The following is a 21,684-nucleotide window of genomic DNA, read 5'->3' as shown; positions in this document are numbered from 1 at the left end:
GCCCTTTCCCTCACAAGTCTCCCATCTAGCACAGGAGACAAGCACATTCATTACATCCATAGATATTTTCTGGGTGACTCCAATGTATGCTCTGCAGAGATCTGGGCAGCTTGGGATACACTGGTGAGCATCCCTGCTCACCATTCCTACCATCAGGAGCTAATACTCTAGCAGGAGCCATCATCGGCTAAGAGAGAGAACTGCAATAAACATCACTAAGTAATTACATAGTCTGTTAGATGCAAAATGCTATAACAGAAAGGACACTTGGGCTAAGGAAAAGGGGATCAGAAGTATCAGTGACAGGTGGGCAAGGAGAGTGGGTTTAGCAGTCCATCATAAGGTGGCCTTGGTAGGCCTCATCCAGAAGGTGAGAAGTGATCAAGGCCTCAGGGTGGGTGAGGAAGTTATCTTTTTAGACAAAGGAAAGGAGCATTTCAGACAGAGGGAATGGCTAGAGCAAACGCCCTGAGGAGGGAAGGAGCCTGCCTGACACAACCCAGAAGCTGCAGAGTCCAGGTCCGCTAGAGATGTGTGGCCCATGGGGAGTGGTAGGGACAAAGTCAAAGAGGAAATGGGCCAGATGTTGTAGGGCCTTGTAGGTTTTGGTAGCATTTAGCATTTTACTCTGATACATAAACACAGGGCCACTAGAAAGGGTTTGCTTTCTGAATTAGAAGTCTCTGCAGGGTAAAGGGAAAAGGGGGGTGATAGAAGTGAGGCAGGATCGGGTAGTGAGCAAAGAAGTGGGAGAAATCAAGGCATGCTGCATCATTATGAGAGAGGCAGCACTCGCCTGGACTTGACAATTCCATGGATCACTGGAGCCACATCCATGACCTGTGCACATCTATGCCATTACCCACAAAATCACAAAAGTAGCAGTTCTGTGTGCATCCCGTCATTTGTCCAGGAAACAAACAAACAAAACAATAAGGGAGGTTATTTTGTATTCCATTCATTTTATATTTAAGACCTTTCTAGGGAACTAGCTAGTACAGACCCAAAATGAAACCACCTTTGTGTTTGAACAAGAGTGTCCTGGGTACATAAAGGAAGAAAACATTAGGGAACATATGAAGGTTGATGTGAAAGACACAACTCACCCCGCTTTCCCCAGTCCTAGGTTCATTCATATTTCATTTAATATCACTATTAAATAGTTAACAGGTAAAATAACAACTATCCTTTGTGATCCATGTAGATCCTGTCATCACTTCTCATTCAATCAGTATGTTTTAAATCCCTATTGGACACCAGATCCCAGGCACTGTGTTGACTCAGAGGGGAACAGACATGTTTCAGGTTGGTTCCCAGTCCTAAAATTTCTCACAGCGTTGCAGACAGATCATTACAGAGTTCCTTAATTAGAGCTACAACAGAATTAAAGTCAAGGAAGCCTGGAAAAACAGAGGGGGGTACCTTAATCCCAGTGTAAAGGTTGGACCAGCTCATGGTCAGGAAAGCTTTCTTGGGAGAGGTGAGGTTCTAAGTAGGTAGTCCTATTATACCCCTTTGCACCTGAGAAATATTAAGGTCAAAGATATTAACTCGCCTAAGGCTGCATAGCTACTTAGAGCAGGATTTAAATTTTAGTTTATTTGCATTTTAAAACACCATTTTTTTTTCTCATGGACTACTACCAAAATCGCTTCCTCTGGCTCTGCATCCCTTAAGTATTCTGAAAGTTTCTCAGGTATGTCATAGTCCCTTTCCTGATAGCTGGGTCCAGCTGTGAGTATAGTCAGGCTCTTAGAAGGTCTTTAACATTCCTGACCCCAGGTAACAGCTGTTTCTGGAGAGCTCCTCTCTTAGGACTGTACTACACTTAAGACTCAGTTAGAGATGTCAGCTGGCATGGCTTTCTCACTAAGTAAAGCACCCAGCTTCCCTGAGGATGCTTCTACTATTCCTGTCAATTGACCATCTGCCTGCCCCTTCCTAACTCTGAAAAAAAAAAAAAAAAAGGCAGAAATATGTATCCTAGACTTGTTGGTTTTAGGGTAGATCCTCTCTGCTTTCATCCTAGGGATTCTGGAAATTTGCATGGAAGCTTCATTCTCATGAGTGCCTGGATCTTCCAGGCAGAAAAACACTAGAAAGGAGGAAGGCCATATCAAAAGGAATCACAAGCACTGTCTATGTCAGTAACTCTCAACATAAGGGAAACGTGCCATAGTGAATGCAAGACGATTACCTTTGGACTCAAGACAGACCAGGGTGTGGATCCCAGCTCCGCCACTTCCCAGCTTGCTTATTGTAACCCATCTCAGCCTGTTAATCTGTTAAAGGGGATTTTGATACCTTTCAGGTTTGTTTATACAAAAATATTAAGTGCATATAAGAAATCAGACCATCCATAAATCAACATCATGGCCTAGTGTGATGACAGCATAGAATGTCTTCTTTTCTGTATCACTTCATTGCATTTTATCTTGCAGGGGAAATCAAAGCTTCAAGTCGTGAAGTGACATGTGGAGGTGACACAACTATTATTTACTGGGAGTGAGAGAGGTACTCACATGCTCTTTTCACATATTGTCCAGAAAAAGAACATCATGATGAAAGATAACTTTCACTGGAGTCAGTGACTCTTAGCTACTGAATAGCTTACCCAAGAGGTCAATGCTGAATGTCATCAACGAAGGCCATAACAAACCATAGCTGTGGATAATAATAATCCTTCTTATAGGACATGTTGATGTTGTGAGTGTGCAGGGTATGGAGACACAAGCCTTGAGCTCAAATACAAACTCCACTCTAAATCCTCATTTTCTCGTCTATAAAACGGACATATGAACTGCCTCCCTCCCTAAGAGTTAATGGGATAACAGTTAAACAGGATGCAGGGCATAACACAGGATCTCTCACAGGGACTGTACTCAACACATGTTAGATGTCTTAACTTCATCCCTTTCTTTCTGACTCCAGGGAAAGTGAAATGCCAGCATCTTTAAGTAGACGTTACATTTCTACAATGAACAACCTTTTCTTTCTCTGATTGTTTATGGTGGATTTTGATGGATGGTGTCAATTGTTGGAGCTGCTAGTTTTTAATGCATATCAAAGCACCCCCAAATTTTATGCTTTAGACAACAGTAAATTATTTTGTTCACAATTCTGCAGGTCAGTAATTTCAGCTGATCTCACGTGAGTGTTTTTTTTTTCTTTTTGCTGTTCATGGCTAGGCTTAGTTATGCATCTTCGTCTAGTGTCCTGTTATTACCTAAGTAGTTCTGCTAGGAGCCGAATGATCTAGGATGGCCTCACCCATATGTTGGGCAATAGGTTCACTTTCAGCAGGGGTGAAGGGGAAGAATCTGCCACGGGTATCTCATCATCCTGCTAGCCCCACCTTCTTCACATTGCTGTCACAATGTTTTAAGCGCAAAATGAGGGGGGACACCCCAGTGTGAAAGCACTTTTCAGTTCTCTGCTGGCTTCTGTTCGCATTTGCTATTGTCCCACTGGACACAACAGATTACATGGCCAAGACCAGAGACAATGACAATGTGGAAGGAGATGCAGGCTTCCATGAACAAATTGCAGTTTCACTGTAACAGTCTACTACTACAGTGATTCCTGAATTACGCTGTTCATCATTGGAGAAATACTTAAATATGCAAAACCAGAGAGTGGAATGCTGTTCTCTTAAAAAGGATCTTTACTCTTGTTACAAAAGTCTTAGCTTTTCTTGCCCTATTACTATAATATTACAGATTAATTATAAAGTTATTAGGCTGTTCTTGCATTGCTATGAAGAAATACCTGAGACTGGGTAATTTATAAAGAAAAGAAGTTTAATTGGCTCATGGTTCTGTAGGTTTTACAGGAAGCATGGTGCCAACAGCCGCTCAGCTTCTGGGGTGGCCTCAGGAAGCTTACAATGGTGGCAGAAGGCAGAGGGGGAGAAGGTGAGTCACATGGTGAAAGCATGAACAAGACAGGGGAAGGTGCCAAGCACTTTTAAGTGACCAGATCTTGTGAGCACTCACTATCACACAGACAGCACCAACCAAGCCATAAGGGATCCGCCCTCATGATCCAAACATCTCTCACCAGGCCCCACTTCCACCATTGGGGATTATAATTTAACATGAGATTTGGGCGAGGACAAGGATCCAAACTATGTCAGCTGTGAAAGTTTGGGTAAAAGGTAATTTAAAAATTCCCTTGCTATTGTATAAGCCTGTTTTAAGTTGTGGATCTCCATATCCAGACTTTTCCAGTAGGGTTTCAGTCTGTACCTCTTTCCGTGTTATAATGTCCTATTCCTCTTCCCTGCCACAAGTATGCCCCCAGAAGGGACCTATTGTACAGGCACAGTGTGATGTAGAACTGATACTGATGGAATAGACTAGAAAATGGCACTTCTTTCTTGTGAGACAAAGGAGATAGTACCTGGCAATTGTGAAGCAGCCCTGCCCTGTGGCCAGAGCCTGGATTGGCCATTCCCGCCCCCAGACACCACACCAGTCTGCTAGCTTTGCTAGAGTGACTCGTGATTTATTCAAATCATGTTTCAAAGCTCTGAGTAGAAGTTCAAACATTTTGTATTACCAAGTCCTAACTATATTTTTTAGGATCCCTTGCTATTTTGTTTTGTGGTGGTTGATAGTGCCAAGTTGGATGTCATCATTTTCCATTTTAATTCCTACATGATTATTGGTGGTATGCATGAAAGCTTTTGATATTTTAAATCATAATATTTCATTTTTCTATTTATAGGGATTTATTTTCACATTTTTTAGGTGTTTCCCAAGAAGATATCCATATCTACAAACAATGACAACTTTGTGTTTTTACCAATATATATCAGACTTTTTACTCTTTACAACTTATTCCACTAGAAAAAACTTTTAAGACAATATTTAATAATATTTTTGATAGTAGGCAGATTTGTCTTGCTCCTTATTGTAATGCAGTTTTCCCTAGTTGTTTAACATAATTTGTGTGTTTGTGAATTTGAGAACCCTGAGAAATATTGCCTGTTAAGTATAATTTCTTAGTTTTTTGTTTGTTTGTTTGTTTGTTTTTTGAGATGGAGTTTCGCTCTTGTTACCCAGGCTGGAGTGCAATGGCACAATCTCGGCTCACTACAACCTCCGCCACCCGGGTTCAAGCGATTCTCCTGCCTCAGCCTCCCGAGTAGCTGGGATTACAGGCATGTGCCACCACACCCGGCTAACTTTGTATTTTTAGTAGAGACGGGGTTTCTCCATGTTGGTCAGGCTGGTCCGATCTCCCGACCTCAGGTGATCTGCCTGCCTCGGCCTCCCAAAGTGTTGGGATTACAGGCGTGAGCCACGGCGCCCAGCCTCTTAGTTTGTTTTTAATCCCAAGTGTTCAATTCCTTCAAATGTTCTTCCATCGTCCATCCATCTTTAAAATATGGTCAGGAGCAGTAGTGTCTCTATCGAGGTCACTCTTTTTATATCTGTATTTTATAATTTTGTTCATATATGACCCACAGCATTTTGTCATTTTACGGTTTAGGTAGTGCAGATATTGCTTGCGCTTGGGAATAGGATCATTTTTATTTGTGATTCTGGGTATAAGTGGAATTGAACAGATCCTGGGAAAGTGAACTAAATTGTTATTTGAAAATTGGACTGCATGTCTCACGACTACTCTCCATTTCCATATGAGTCCATTTCCCCTAGATAGAGGAATTATTTCATCAACAAAGGAGGCTTTCATGATCCCCCCTTGGCTGATGCCAACAGAGTGCCAGTAAGAGAGAGACAAAGGTGCAATCAAAATCAGGGGACATCAAAGGTCTTCTCTCTACGGCTACTACGACATGAGGAAACACCAAGAATAAATGAGAAGGAAGGCTCTAGGTTGTTAAATTTTTGGCGATGGGATGCCATTTCCTGGCCAAGAGGACATGAGGACCAGAGAGAGAGGTGAGAGAGCAGCAAGTGACCTTGCTGGAGTCTCACGCCGGGAGTCTTTTAAAAAATCAAAGTGGAATAGGAAGGGATCTCCACGTGTATGGTTTCCCAACCCCCAAGTGGTGCTTATGAAAGAGAAAGAGAAGTGTGGAGTGTGTGGGGAATGAGAGAATGTCTTGGGCTTTAACGCAGGACTACTAGATGGGTGGTGCTCTGGTCTTTAAGGTGTACGTGCATCGAAGTGCAAATGGCTGCAACAAGGAGGTGAGGAGTGTACCCATGAGGAAACTGAGACACAAAGGGGTCAAGCAGGTTGTGAACAGGAGTTTAAGAAAAGCGTTAAATTACTAGCTGCGCCAAGATGCTCGGCAAGGTGGGAACCTGTTGAAGAAATAAAACTGCATCATGTGACTCAGCAAGGATGCGCGGCTACTCTGCCAAAAATCCCGTGGGTCGTTTTGACAACACCGGGGCCCAGGTCCCATGAGTAAGCCAGAATGGTTCATCGTGGAGGAGGATGATGACGACGATGCCCTTGCCTCTGTCGTGTGTAAAACGGCTGCGTGTGGGTTTCCCGCAGCGCGGTGGGGAGAGAAAGGAGAAACGTCCTGCCGCGCTACAGTCGCGTTTGGGTCAAAGGCACACGTGGAGGCAATCGGCCAAAGTCACAATGCGGTGAATTTCACCGTGCGCGAAGGAGGTTCCCGGCCCCCAGGGTTGCGGGGCGCCTGCGCAGTGGGCCCCAGGCGTCGCGCGCAGCGGGAGCCAGGAGACCCCCGCCCCCGCCCCTCGCCCTCCGTTGCGAACGCGCACGTGAACGGGAGCGCGGACGCGTCCGTGAATGCGCCTCACCTCGCTCAAACCCTCCCCGGCGGCCGAGGGAGGGAGACGCGCCCCCGAGAAGCGGGTGGGCTCTGTGGAGAGTCCGGGCTCGCGGGCGGCGGCGCCTCCTCCACTCTGGCGGGCCCGGGTTCGGCCGGCCGCCCATCGGACTGGCGGACTGGCAGACTGGCTGACTGACGCGCCTTGCTGCCCCCGCCTCCGCCCGCGCCCCGCCCAGCTTCATCTCTCCCTCCGCTCCCCGGGCTCGCGGGCAGACTGAGGCGCCTCTCTCTCCCCGCCCCTCGCCTCGGCCCTTTCTCTTCCCAGCACCTCGGCTGCTCCCCGGCGGCGGCGGCGGCAGCGGCGGCAGCGGCGGCGGCCCGCGCAGCAGCGAGAGGCAAGAGGAGGCTGCCTCGAGGATGAAGTGCAAGCCCAACCAGACGCGGACCTACGACCCCGAGGGGTTTAAGAAGCGGGCGGCGTGCCTGTGCTTCCGGAGCGAGCGCGAGGACGAGGTCCTGTTAGTGAGTAGCAGCCGGTACCCGGACCGCTGGATCGTGCCGGGCGGGGGCATGGAGCCCGAGGAGGAGCCGGGCGGTGCGGCGGTCCGAGAGGTGTACGAAGAGGCGGGAGTCAAGGGGAAGTTAGGCCGGCTCCTGGGCGTCTTCGAACAGAACCAGGACCGCAAGCACAGAACGTACGTGTATGTACTGACTGTCACGGAGCTGCTGGAGGATTGGGAAGATTCGGTTAGCATTGGGAGGAAGCGAGAGTGGTTCAAAGTCGAAGATGCCATCAAGGTTCTCCAGTGCCACAAGCCCGTGCATGCCGAATATCTGGAGAAATTAAAGCTGGGCGGTTCCCCAACCAATGGAAACTCCATGGCCCCATCCTCGCCAGATAGCGATCCCTAGTATGTACTGCTCGCGCCCGCACAGACTTCTGTTTGTCTGCCTCGCTTAAAATGCATCCCGCCTGGAGCACCTCCTGTGCCATGTGCAGTCTCACTGGGAGGAGGGAGGCTTCTTTTGTTTCCTTGGCATACCCTCTGAATCACGCTTGCAAACTGTCTCAATTACCAGGCCCTGTTTTCACGTTTTTCAGATGCTTTCAAAATCGCTTCTTGGTTACACTGTAAAATGTTTCAGGGAAGCCTATGCCGCTTGGGGTTTTAGGTGCCTTAACTGTTCACCCTGCTTTTGGGGGGTGTTTGGGGGGGGCGAGGGGTGGGTGGGGAGCGTGTGGGGAGTGTGTGTGTGTCTGCCTGTGCGCCCTGTGATGTTTTTGGTTTTACATTTCACACATAGTCGTGGGTGAGCGTGCGTGCGCATTTTTGATACCAGCCTTGTGGTTTGTTTGGTAGTGGAGGCCTTTAAAGTCTGACCAGCTTGGTTGTGCGGGCATCTTTTAGTATTTTTTTTTCCCTTTAGTTGTTTTCTCCTTCACAGCGTTCACCCTTGTTGTCAGGGAGGTCTTCTGTGGTGGGAGTTGGTTTAAAAGATCAGTTTTGAATTTTTTAAAAAAGTAGGAAATTCTACATCTTGTGCTTTTTCTGCACTCGTCACTTTAGCCTCAGAAATGGCATCTCATTTGCCTCTTTCAGAAATTTCTTTTTCTATTTGTATGTGTAGATCATTTGGTTTTCAAAAAATTTTCACAAGTGGTAATTTTTCACTGCTGACTTCAAATCGCTATTTCCCATGTAGATTAACCTTACTGAATAGATGATGGGATCTGCTAGCCAAACACATCTTACCAGAAAAACTGTATTCACAGAATTTGATTTCCCATGCTCAATTTCCAACTCCCATTGCCCCTTATTGGATACCATAGAAGATCCATGGTTCTCTGGATTTAAGTTCGCTTTTGAAAGTGCTCTCCCTCCCTTATTTGAATGTAGTGATATTCCGCTTAAACCTCCCTGACTCCCAGTAACCACAGAAATGGGATCTTTTATGGCGATTACGTCCCAACTGAGTTAGCTCTAGTGATGTTCAGCTGGTAGAGAATTGTCAAACTATTAGGATTCCTGAACAATCTCTCTTATGATAGAGAGTAATTGTTTTGTCTCACAGGACAACCTATTCTAGGTGCAGGTGACCAGCATCTACATCAAGAAATTAACGTTGCCTGTAATCCAAAAACCTCCTACTCATTATTTTGCTCTCCTGTCTTTTAATACCATAGAATAGTTCGTTTTGAAACTGTCTCTATTTTTTTTTTTTGCTGACCCCTTGTGTGCTTTTTGCATTTTACCCTTCAAAACACTGAAATATTTTTCTCTATTTGGAGTACATTGTAATTTCACAAATAATATATTTTATGCTGCTAAACAGTGGGTGCCATTGCACTTTCTAAAGAAATATGGTGCCACTGTTTAGAAATCTTATAACAACACATTTAAGTATAGGTAAACAAAGTACAAATCTGTTTCTCAAAACATCTTCTGCACTGATGCTATCAAAGAGTAAACTAGAAATTGTGGCTTTTTAAAACTTGTAACAGTTTTATTTTAATTACATGGTCTGATCAAATACGGAGTATTTTTCTATTTTTCTCTTAACAAAGTGATACATGTTGAATATATATATATTTGAACCACATATGTTTAAAAATATTTTTTAACTTTTAATTCCAGGGGTACAAGTGCAGATTTGTTCCGCAGGTAAACTTGTGTCATGGTTATTTGTTGTACAGATTATTTCATCACCATGAAGCACATAGTGTAAATTCCAAACAAATTGACTTTTATTATTCAGTCTAAAATAGATCTTAAGATTTTCCTCAATAAGCTAGTTATTCCAGAAGGTTCTTGTTTCTACATTAATATTGACCTAGGAGAGATTGTATTTTATGGATATTTTTGTGGATAAAATGTATTCCACATGAAACACTGTCACGATTACACTGGAGACTTAACTCGTACTTGCTATCATTAGAAGTAATTATGCATCATCTTATTTGGTTCTTAAGTTATCTGACAAAGTAAAAAATAATGTACAGTATTCATAGTAACCCACTCTTAAGAATTGTGAGCTTATAAATATGTTGTGGTTTTTCTTTTTCTTTTTTCTTTCCAGAAACACTTAGAATATGTAGTGCTACTTTTCAAGACGTACTGTCAAGTTAAATTAAGTGGTTTTTATAAAATATTCTCTGGAACTTAGTCTCATCAGAACAGTTAAGAGCGCCAAGGAGATTCTTTTTTTCTCTTCAAAACTAAGTCAAGACTTTCAAGTTAAAAGCATTAGTACAGAAAATGTTTTTGAGAACCTGAGATTTGTACTTTGTTTACCTATACCTAAATGTATTTATAAGATATGTTTTCAGAACAGTGGCATCACATTTCTTTAGAACAGAGGTGGTATATAGAAAATTTCTACCACCTCAGTGCTCCAAAATTTGATGTATAGTTGAGATTTTTTTCCCTTCTAAGAGTATTAGAGTTCACTTGTACATTATTTCTTTTATGATAGCCGAAAAATATACACCTAAATTTTACAGCCCTGTCTTGATAAAGAAAGGAAAAAGAGTACACAGACAATTGAGGTTTGCAGACATGAATCAGAGATTTATTTTCTGCATGTTTTATAAATAGCTTACATTTTCAGCTGGTCAAGTGTTTTATTCTTGTGAATATATAAAGAGGAAACATTAATATAGATGCATATACTGGAAACGTAATTGGTGCTGTGTCTATAATACATAATTTTTTTTCAAGAAGTATATGTGTATGTGTGTTTAGATACAAAATCTGTTGACCACACTTTAAAGAAACAAACTAAAGGGAAGAAATTAGAAAATAATTTAGTTGCTTTATTTGCATAGATTAATTTGCAACAATTGATGTAAAGGTTTTAAATTCTTTCTGTGATTTCATTTCAGAAGGTTAGTATAAGCATGCCAATTTGTTTACAGTTAGAAAATGTGTATTTGCCTGGCAGAGCTTTCACCCCTAGAATTCCCTTGTGGGGGGAGCCACCAGGTACTCTCAGAAAGACTTTAAACAATATTTTCCTGGTAGTGGTCTCTTGATAAGATGGCTATTAATACTAATGGTATTTAGCAGATTTTAAATACGTTTGGGCAAACAGCACTATAAGAAGTGAAAGTCACTATGCTGACTGTGCTAAAACAACGCTTTTATAAGATAGAGCATGGGCTGGGCATGGTGGCTCACACCTGTAATCCCAGTACTTTGGGAGGTTGAGGCGGGCGGATCACTTGAGGTCAGGAGTTGGAGACTAGCCTGGCCGATGTGGTGAAACCCCGACTCTACTTCTAATTATTAATGAAGTGAAACTGCAAAAATTATCCAGGCCTGGTGGCGCGTGCCTGTAATCCCTTCACTTGGGAGGTTGAAGCAGGAGAACCTCATGAAACCAGGAGGCAGAGGTTGCAGTGAGCCAAGATCACTCCAGCCTGGGCGACAGAGTGAGACTACGTCTCAAAACAAAACAACAACACAACAAAGGGTGAGCGCATGATGTAATAGAAACTACATTGGGGGTTTGAAGTCAGACAGATCTAGTTCCAGTTCTTCCTCACTGCAACTTAAACCAAGTTATCTAACAATCTGACGCCCAGTTTAAAAAAAAAATCCATTGTTGGAGATAGTAAAAATAGATACTTTATAAACATCTCCAATGAGAAGCCTTTCCTGACCACCTGGGTTAAGAAACCGTCTTCTGTGTCATGGTTCGCAGAGTTTATTGTACTTAATCTATTTTCATGGCTATGTGGTCACTGGACTGAAAACTCTTTCGTGGGTGGGAACCAGTCTGAATTATTTCCATGAGTCTAGAGTCTGTAACATGGAATTTAGGATATTTTATGTCTTAAATGGTCACTCCTCTTTTACAAAACTTCTGATATCGCTGCTTTCCTGACTTTTGCATCATGGTATACATTGGCTTATAACCCCCTCAGTTGCTGATCCAGACTCATTGCATCTGCATTAGATAATTCTGTGGAAGTGAAGTGCTTGATGCAAAGTGATTGATGTACATAATAAGCTCTTGGTACATTTGTCAGTTGGAGGAATTATTAACATAAGCCTGCTAATTTTATGTTGGTTTGTTTTTCCAGATGAACAGCAAAGATGTTTAGGATTGTGCTGAAAGAAACATTGATGTGAACCCAGTGATCAATGGAATTGTCAAGTACAGGTGAGCACTTCTGTGTTCCCAAGAAGACAGCTCATCTGGTTTCTTCCTGCATCTTGGGACACTCCTTCCCTGTCTATACCACTGACTCTTGCTCTGGTTGTTGTACTATTATATGTGAACAGACTCTTAATTCAGCACCTATAGCCTTTTGTTGTGCTTTTTTGATGTGTCTGCCTTCTTCATTAGACTATAATGTCTTTGAGAGCAAAGACTATTTTTCCTTACTCTTTGCATATCCTGCATCTGAGACACTACTTGAAATATGGTTGGCATCACTGAAGGTTCTTTGATTCAATTAATATTTTGTAATCACCGTGTGGCAAAACATTCCCCTTCCAATCTGGTGCTAGTAGAATATATGCTATCTAGGCACCATGTGTGTGGCTTTTGTGTATCAGGTGTTTCAGAAATATTTCAAGGCAGTTGTAAGATACTTGAGGACAAGAATTATTACTCCTATTTCTATGTCATACCACACAGTAGCTGCACAGTTTTAAGATTATACCATCGCCTAGGGTAATGTTTTGTAGAATCAGTCCTTCGTGTAACAACTCTAGTGTTTTTGTACTGTTGATGATTTGCTTAAAATTTTATTCAAAAACTATCACTTGCTATAAAGGTAATTGTAAAAATAAATAGTGGACGTAAAATAATGTTGTGAGTTTTTATAAAAATAAACTTTAAAATGATATATAAAACATTTTTTTTTGCAATGCCTGCCCTAACCACTTCTTACACGTCATCTTAACATCTCTTTGAGGAAACAGTTTCCTCATTTTACAGATTTAACATACTGTATTATTTGATGCCAGAGCTAACAGGCTATATCATAGGCAGTTTCCAAAGTTAATTATGCCATTTAGTTTGTCTAGGTTTCTTTTGCCTCTCTCACTGATCCATTTGGCTGTAGTTTTCATCCCTTTTCTAGTACACACAGCTCCTTATCCTACCTGATTTCTGCATATGAGAATGCAGAGGGCTGAGAGAGGGCAAAATCGTTGTCACTTGGAAAAGGCATTTAGGAAAGAGGCTGCCATTACAGGGGAAAACAAAATGAAGGATTTTTAAAAAACGAGGACTTGGATCAGCTGCCTCCAGAATAACTTTAAGAAAATAACAAAGGTGTTTAGAAGAAATCTTATGGAGTTTGCCATGGGATGTGTGATATCAGCAGTCTTCTCCAGTTCCTTACAAATGACCCAAAGTGGTTCTAATATGGTAGTTTGATTTTTTTCTTTTACATTATAAAGCAATTGCATCGATAAAAGCTTGGACTCCATTTTAGTGTGACACTCTTCCTCATGATACCAGTGAAATGTATTGATTGTGTCCCCAATTGTTACATAATTTGAAATAAAAACGTAACTTCTTGATTTGTTTTTTAAAGATGTGATATGGTACTGTGGTTATGTTGTTTTAAAACATTCTTATCTTTTAGAGAAGTATACTGAAAAATGTACAGGTGAAATGATATGCTACTGGTATTTGCTTCAAAATCATCTGAGTGTGGGGTAATTGAGTGCATAGATGAAACAAGATTGGCCATAAATTGATAATTGCTGAAGCTGTGTGATGGATGTTTGAGAGTTCATTATACTATTCTCTATACTTTTGTATATGTTTGAAATTTTCCATAATAAAAATTGAAAAAAGTATTCTTCACAGTTTACTTATAGGCCCCCTCTAGACTTAAGTGCAGAAGGCTGATCAGAAGACAGATGCACAGCCCAGAAAGATTCATTCCTCTTCTCCAAAAACCTAGCTTTTGTTCTTGAGCTAAACTTGTTTGCAGACTGCTCTTCCCTTAGTGTGAATTTTTCCTTGCAAAGCCCCCAGTTCTACATGCCAAAGGATTTTATTCCCTTCAGTATGTCACACATTACCAGAACACTTTAAACCCTAGTGATGGACATAGGTTTAGGTTCCAGTTGGGACACTCATTCTACTATTTACCTTTTTTTAAAAAGGCACTGAATATTTTTTTCTGATTACAAAATTAATTCATCTTAATTTCAAAAAAATTTTAAAATTTCAAAATAATAAAAAATGAATAAGATCTAGTATTTGATAGCACAACAGGGTGACTATAGTCAATAATTTAATTGTACATTAAAAAATAACTAAAAGTATAATTGGATTGTATGTAACACAAAGGATAAATGCTTGCGGTGATGGATGCACCTTTTACCCTGATGTGATTATTACACATTGTATGTCTTTATCAAAATATCCCATATACCCCATACATATATATATATATATATCTACTATGTACTCACAATTAAAAATAAACATTTAAAAAATTATTACATGTAAAAAATCACACGATTCCTTTACACAGATAACCAAATTTAAATATATAATTTCCAGTCTTTCTATTTACAAATAAAAATATATATAATTCAAACAAGGATAGCATAGGTGGCCTCATCCAGAATATTTCCAAATAATCCATGGTCTTTTTATTGTTAAGTATACACCATACAGGCATCTCGCTATTCCTTAGAATTTTTTAGGCTAATGCTCGGCCATAATGGAATTTGTACTGCTTTTGCCTTTTGCACAAGTACAAAAAGCATAGCAGAAAACTTGGGTCTGAAATCTAGACCAAGCTCTAGTCACCAAGACCTAGTGCAGGGTGGAATAGGCCTGTTTTGTGTTTGCTTTTGTTTCCTAATTCCCACACAGATTTTTTACTTACCAAGCACTGAGGCTGGGGACAAGCCATCAATTCAGATGGGGTGCTTTTGTAATAAATCATACAATTGCAGTGTGTTGGCTAAAAGTAGGCCTGTTACTAGTTTATCTGTTTTCCAGAAAGTCGTCTTTGTCTTCTCCACCGTATCACTGCCTGCAAGCTCTGACCCTCATGAAGTTGCTGCTCCTCTGGGCACAGTGGTATCCAAGTGGTAAATAAGGATACTACCACTCTGGACTCAAAAGGGAATCCTGCTCTCCCTTTTCTAGCTTCTTACCCCATAATGTGCCCACACCCTTCTCTAATTTCCTACAGCACCATCAGAGACTAGGCCGTGACTTTTAATGAGATTTTACTGAAGATTACCAGATAATGTGAGGGAAATGTAATACAAAAAATACAATTTACAACTACCGCACAGTGTATACTAGAAGGGCCAGACACTGTAGGTTTTGTTGCTAGACTAGTTCTCTGACCCAGGCTGACTCCAAATGGCCTAGAGAAATCCGTCCATCCTGCAACCCCTACCACTACCAAAAACAGAGTTTGCAATTTCAAATTATGGACACTGATATTCCCATACCTGAGGAGAGGGGAAAGCTGTTCTCTCAACTCAGTCTCCAAATAGCACTTGAGGTGTCTCAGACTTCTATTCCCAGAGTTAAGGCTATAAACCTGAAATCAATGAAATGAATCAAAGGACTAGAAAGTAAGGCTATAAACCTGAAATCAATGAAATGAATCAAAGGACTAGAATGTGGGTTGGGAATGGAAATTCAGTTTTGTCTTACTCAAAAGCTCATGCTCTTTAGATGAAGATGATGACAATATCTCATAATGAATTCAGTGGTTCTCCTCTGTACTGGATGGTAAACATGGAGAACCAAAAAGCCCATCCGTGGTCCAAGAAGATCCATTAACACTGTGACCTGTGTAAGCATTCACAACAATGTGAAGAAGCAGGCCAGGACCTCTGGGAGTTTAGACTTTGGGGCTAGTGCTGAGGGGATAGAGGGCTCAGGGCAGAGTTGGTAACAATTATATTTTATCTACTCATTCAAACTTAGACCTCATTTCTTGGGTGTTAAAAAAAGACATATGTAGTAGACTGCAAAGTCATTCTTAGCAGGTGGTTCCAGTGGAGGCATCACGCACCCTAGTGGACATTTTAGGAGTTAGCTCAGTCCTAATGTATTTTTAAAGAAAAATTTATTACACTGTTTTCGCATAAATTATTTGAGCTCAAAGTCAGATGGGGGCAGGGGAGGTTCTGTTAGCTCCAATTCAGATGAGAAAATTGAGTCTCAGCAAGGTTAGGTAAAATGATACAGGTCACGCTTCCAATACGGAACAAAGCTGGGATTAGATAACCAGGTATGCAGAATGCTGTTGCCATTCTGCCATAAAAAATGGCTGCTCTTGGGCGGGCGCGGTCACTCTCGCCTGTAATCCCAGCACTTTGGGAGACCGAGGCGGGCGGATCACGAGATCACAAGATCGAGACCATCCTGGCTAACACGGTGATACCCCGTTTCTACTAAAAATACAAAAAATTAGCCGGGTGTGGTGGCAGGCGCCTGTAGTCCCAGCTACTTGGGAGGCTGAGGCAGGGGAATGGTGTGAACCCGGGAAGTGGAGCTTGCAGTGAGCCCAGGCACTCCAGCCTGGGCGACAGAGTGAGACTCTGTCTCAAAAAAAAAAAAAAAAAAAAAAAAAAAAAGCATAATGGTGTGAGATGATTTATATGTTGATTTGCTTCATTATAGTAGCTATTTTACTATCTATATATATCCCATAACATGTATACCTTAAATATACACAAAATCTATTTAAAAAAATTTACTATTACATTTGATTTAGAGCAAGGAAAACTTTCGCAGAAACATTTGCTGTCCAAGACTATTTACATTGACCTTTTTCTAATTCTGAATTAAATCTTAGTACTTAATATATGAAGAAGGGGCCTCCATCATGTTTCGATCGGTAAATTTTGAGTTCTTTAAGCTGTACTTTTCCATCTAGCTTTAACCTGGTAGATAAATAGTCAAGTATTTGCATTGATCTAGTGCCTCCATCCTTACAACTGTGCTTTAGCTGTGATAAAGCTATTCAGAACTTTAGGCCAAGCATTCTGCTACCTCAGGGTATGTGGGTTGAGCAAATCAGAAATAGCTCCTGTCTTTATGGAACTCGCAGTGTATTGAGACAGATTATACATTCCAACAAAATGTACTAACTTTTTTTTTTTTTTTTTTTTTTTTGAGACGGAGTCTCACGCTGTTGCCCAGGCTGGAGTGCAGTGGCGCGATCTCGGCTCACTGCAAGCTCCGCCTCCCGGGTTCCCGCCATTCTCCTGCCTCAGCCTCCTGAGTAGCTGGGACTACAGGCGCCCGCCACCGCGCCCGGCTAATTTTTGTATTTTTTTTTTTTAGTAGAGACGGGGTTTCACTGTGGTCTCGATCTCCTGACCTTGTGATCCGCCCGCCTCGGCCTCCCAAAGTGCTGGGATTACAGGCTTGAGCCACCGCGCCCGGCCCTAACTATTTTTTATGATAGCGGGGATTCAGTCAGCTCTGCTAGCTCATAGTACAGGGAACTAATCTATATGAGGCCAGGGAGAAGAGAAAAAGTTTCTTGGAGGAAATGCTATGTAATTTGACATCTGAAGGATAAATAGCATTTAGCCAGTAAAAGTAGTGAAAGGGGATTTAACAGAGAAGGAAGAATAAATGCGAGGTTCTGGAAGACAGATAAAATATGGTGCTTTGGGGAACAAGAACTTGTTCATTATGTCTAGAATGTAGTGTAAGGGTATAAAAGAGAAGAAAGGATCTTCTGGAGATGAAACTGATTGGGTAAGAAAAAGCCAGATTACAGAGAGTCTGATGTGACTTGTTCGGGGATTTGAGGAAAGGAGACAAGACCTCAATCCGAAGAGTAGAAAATTGTTTGCTAAGGGGCTAAGAGGAGGCTGTGGTAATAGTCCAGGTGAGAAATGATGGTGACCTGAACTAGGGTATTGACTATGTTGAAATAAGTAGATACATTCAAGAAATATGTGAGCCAAGCACAGTGGCTCATGCCTGTAATCCCAACAATTTAGGAGGCTGAGGCAGGAGGATTGCTTAAGCCCAGGAGTTTGAGGCTGCAGTGAGCTGTGATTGTGCCACTGCACTCTAGTCTTGGCAGCCAAGCAAGGCTTTGTCAAAAAAAAAAAAAAAAAAAAAAAAAAAAAAAAAAAAAAAAAAAGACATAAATATGTGGCATTTAAAGGAGTATAAGTTGTTTAATAGGATGTTGGAGATGAGAAAGAGGTGTGGATATCAGGGATATATTTTTAGAATATTTGACTGGAGCAACTGAGTTGATGGTGTGCCATTCCCTTAGATGGAACCTAATAGAGGAAAAATATAAAAGCGCCTACTTTCTGCTCCAAAAGAGAAGCGGTACTTTTAAGTCAGGAATCCTGTACTACTGGTACCCAAGGGGCATTAACTTGGAGATGTTCAAAAGGCCGGAGATACCCTGATGTGCAGCCTAGGAAGGAAGAATGAGCCAGAGATGTAGATTTTGGAGTCATCGGTGCATGGGCAGTAGGTGAAGAGGATATAAATGAGATCATCCAGTAGAGGGTGTAGAGAGAGGACAGTGAAGATCTCTCTGAGAGGTATCTACATTTGAGACTTCCAGATGGTTATGTAACTGAGTATTTCATATTTCTAAGAAAAAGAGAATGAGTTATTATTTCTTATTTTGGTTACTCCTTCTCTATTTTTTCCTTTTCTCCCTGTTCCCCACTTCCTGCTTAGCCCTTTAGAAATTCAATTATAACCTTTTACCTCTGCTTCACCAGACACTTCCTACAAGGCAATTTCATCTAACTATGTGCTTAGACGCTCCAATGTGGAGCTTTCTCCCACGAGGAGACTGCCACGAGGACAATAGTCAGTTTACAACCCAAAGTATGCCTGCTACAAAACTCTCCCACCCGGAGAGCTTCAGCCACCTTTACAACCTAGTTCTGTCCATGAAGAAACCAACTCGACTGCCTGGTAGATGAAGCAACAAAGTGAGCATGCAGACCCCCACCTGTTTGCTTCCTCTCCTGCATGCCATTTATGCTAGTCCCCCTTTGAAAAGCATGCACTTTCTGCTCTAAAAGTGAAGCGATACTTTTAAGGAAGGAAATCTGTACTTCTTCCCGTAAGCTAGGTTTTGAATAAAAGGTCACTTTCTTTATACCAGACCTCACTCTTGTTAATTGGACACTGTGCAAGTGGCAAGCAACTGAACTTGCATTTTAGTTAGTTTTGGTGGCCCATATGGGGAAGTTCTGTGTGCCCTAGGCGATCCAAGCCTGTCAGCCTGGTTTCACCACTGGGTCAGGCGTGGGGTCGCCTGTGAGTGCCAGCTGCTCTTGGCTAGCAGACCTGTGACAGGACCATTAGGGAACTTCCCAGCAGCTGCCAGAAAGGCTTTTGTTCTTGGTGAACCTCCCTTTCACCTCCTATCATGATGTCTGCTGCTTTCAATGCTTCACGGGTACAAAGAAAGTGACCTCTAAAGCAGCTAGCAAACTCTGGAATTAAGTGAGTGAGTTAGAGTGCACTTGACCACTTTCTGCCTCTCTTGGGATGCTGCTGGGGCCCTGCTTTATTTAGACTTGGCTGATAGTGACACCATTTCATCATTTTATACATTTACATTTGTTTGTATGTGCAGCACCAAAGGAGCATTTGCTGGGCTTGGACTCAGCTGCCTGTGGAGCCATTTGGAACTGGGGTGGGGGATCCAGGATCTCACCCAATCCCTTGATTGGTGATTCATTCGGAAGCATGCTGTTTGTTTCTATGTGTAAATGTATGACTTTGTGTATGAGCCCTGATCCCTTTACTCTCCACCTCCAATTTCACCCTTCTGACTATCTGGGAGAGCCTCCCACTTAGGGTACTGAGACTCTCTTTAATGGAAGATAAATGAGAATGGTGGGGGTAGTGACCCTGCACTGTGTGATGGCTGGAAGGCTCCCAAGTTTCCTTTCAGTCACTTTACCTCCTTTCTGTCTCATTCCCCACTCATAAAACCTTCTTCCCCTCCTTTCTTTCTCATGCCCCACTTGTAAAACCTGGCTTCTGCGTGGAGGCCTGCCAGGCTATATCTTTCTCTTCTTTTCTGCCTGCTTTAAATCTGCTGTTACTAAGCTGCTGGTACTGAGATAGGACTCATTATTGGTGGTCTAACTAGAACGTAAACATTGGAAACTCATTTGAAACTGAAGGGAAAAAGGGTAAAATGTTTCTTTTTAAAAAAGCCACCACAGAGAGTGCTTTACCAAAATTTAAGTTCACAGCTTTTACTGGATTATGTATTGGGGCAAACAAAGTTTGGCCATGTAAACAAGTTCCAATTTCATGAAAGAATAGCTTAGTAGTGTGAATTTCACCATAAAGTGGTGAGTTTGTATATATTTTTTGACAGTAACTAAATTGTTATTCGTTCAATGATAACTTCTAAATCTGAGTTATTGACAAAATGCCCATATGTTTAACTTTAAGGTTCTTACTTAAACACCTAATGTTTACAGGCTTTAAAATGGTTAACAGGGAAATAACTTTAAATATGACCACTTTTGTGTAATAGCTCAGTTTTCAGAAGTAATCTAAATAAACTGTTAGAAATGGGAAAGTTGGGTACATATAAATGACATAAATGCTTGTAAGTAGACTTATTGTATACTTTAAAATCTTAGAATTGTTTTGAATGCTTATTGGATGTCTGGGTCATTGCCAATTAAAAAGGGGTTATTGTATGGGAAACATGTTCCAAAACTTGTGGAATGGTTCTCATCTATAAACTGCTAATATCTGATACACAGTTCAGGACTTATTGCTTCCTAGGTTTATATAAAATGTACCAAAGAACATGGGTTCTTATTGTGTCTGGAATTGGTTCCTTCCGGTGGGTTCTTGGTCTCGCTGAGTTCAAGAATGAAGCTGTGAGTGTTACAGTTCTTAAAGATGGTGTGTCCGGAGTTTGTTCCTTCCAGTGCCCAGACTTCAGGGTTGATTCCTTCATCAAGTAGGGGACAACAAATGGGTAACTTGTTCCCCATATTCATGTAGATAATCGCTCCAGCTTTGGCTAATACATCCCTCCCTAATAAGGGTGTGGGACTTTCAGGCATAACAAGAAAGGCATGTGAAAAGAGCAAAGTCTCCCAATTACAACTGAGGAGGTGGGAGAAATACCTGGTTACAGGATGTCCCTGGATTCCTCGGATGGTAACGGACCTTGAGGACAGCTGTCCAGGACAGGAGATTAACACTGAGAAAGTCGCGCCAGTGTCCAGGAGGAAGTCAATTTCCTGGCCCTCGATGGTTAAATGTACCCGGGGCTCAGTGGGAGTGATGACATGAGCTGGCACTTGCCCCGGGCACCCTCAGTTCTGTTGTTGGATCATCTGGTTAGGGGCTTCTGTCCCAGAGAACCTTTGTCCTCTGGGGCAGTGTGCTTTCCAGTGATTGCCTCGGCATAGTGGACATGGGCGAGGGGGAAGCTTGTTTCTCATAGGACAATCTTTTTTAAAGTGTCCTTGTAAACCATACTGATAACAAGCCCTACCGGTTGATTGGCCTGCTTCATTTTCTGTCCTCTCTGAACCACCAAGGTTTGTTTGTCTGAGGGCCATGACTAAAGTTGCGGCCTTTCTCTGATCTTGCTTTTCCTTTTGGGCCTGTTCCTCTTGTTCCCTATTATAGAACTCTGAGGTTGCCAGGTTTAATAATGCCTCCAGATTTTGTTCAGGGCCCAGGGCTCGCTTTTGAAGCTTTCTCCTGATATCCGCAGCTGATTGGGTAATAAACTTATCTTTTAGGATCAATTGACCCTCAAGTGAGTCAGGTGACAGGGGAGTATATTTTCTTAAGGCCTCCCGTAGCCCCTCGAGGAAGGCAGAAGGATTTTCTTCCTTTCCCTGAGTTATGGTGGACATCATTGAATAATTCATGGGCTTTTTCCTAATTCTCCTTAGTCCTAGAACACAAGTCAGCAGACGTTTACGACTCCAGTCCCCATGATCTGAGTCAAGGTCCCAGTGGGG

The 21,684-nt window shown here is 42.0% G+C and overlaps 1 protein-coding gene across 3 annotated transcripts; it reads left to right on the top strand.

Moving 5' to 3' along the window:
• The first annotated feature begins 6,992 nt into the window (after window positions 1-6,992).
• On the top strand, window positions 6,993-13,273 carry LOC102137860 (diphosphoinositol polyphosphate phosphohydrolase 3-beta). Of its 3 annotated transcripts, none has more exons than XM_005593602.5 (2): window positions 6,993-7,632; window positions 11,808-13,273. In XM_005593602.5, coding segments are annotated over exons 1-2 (495 nt in total). In that variant the 5' UTR covers window positions 6,993-7,138; the 3' UTR covers window positions 11,809-13,273. The 3 variants fall into 3 exon arrangements, 2 of the variants coding, with proteins under 2 accessions (XP_005593659.1, XP_065394742.1); XR_010584460.2 differs by having other exon boundaries at window positions 7,577-11,194; XM_065538670.1 differs by lacking the exon at window positions 11,808-13,273 and having other exon boundaries at window positions 6,993-7,633.
• Window positions 13,274-21,684: the final 8,411 nt, after the last annotated feature.

Source organism: Macaca fascicularis, chromosome X, assembly GCF_037993035.2.
Source record: "Macaca fascicularis isolate 582-1 chromosome X, T2T-MFA8v1.1".
Taxonomy (NCBI): domain Eukaryota; kingdom Metazoa; phylum Chordata; class Mammalia; order Primates; family Cercopithecidae; genus Macaca; species Macaca fascicularis.
Note: the sequence above shows the minus strand (reverse complement) of the source record. Positions and strands in the feature narration are given on the sequence as shown.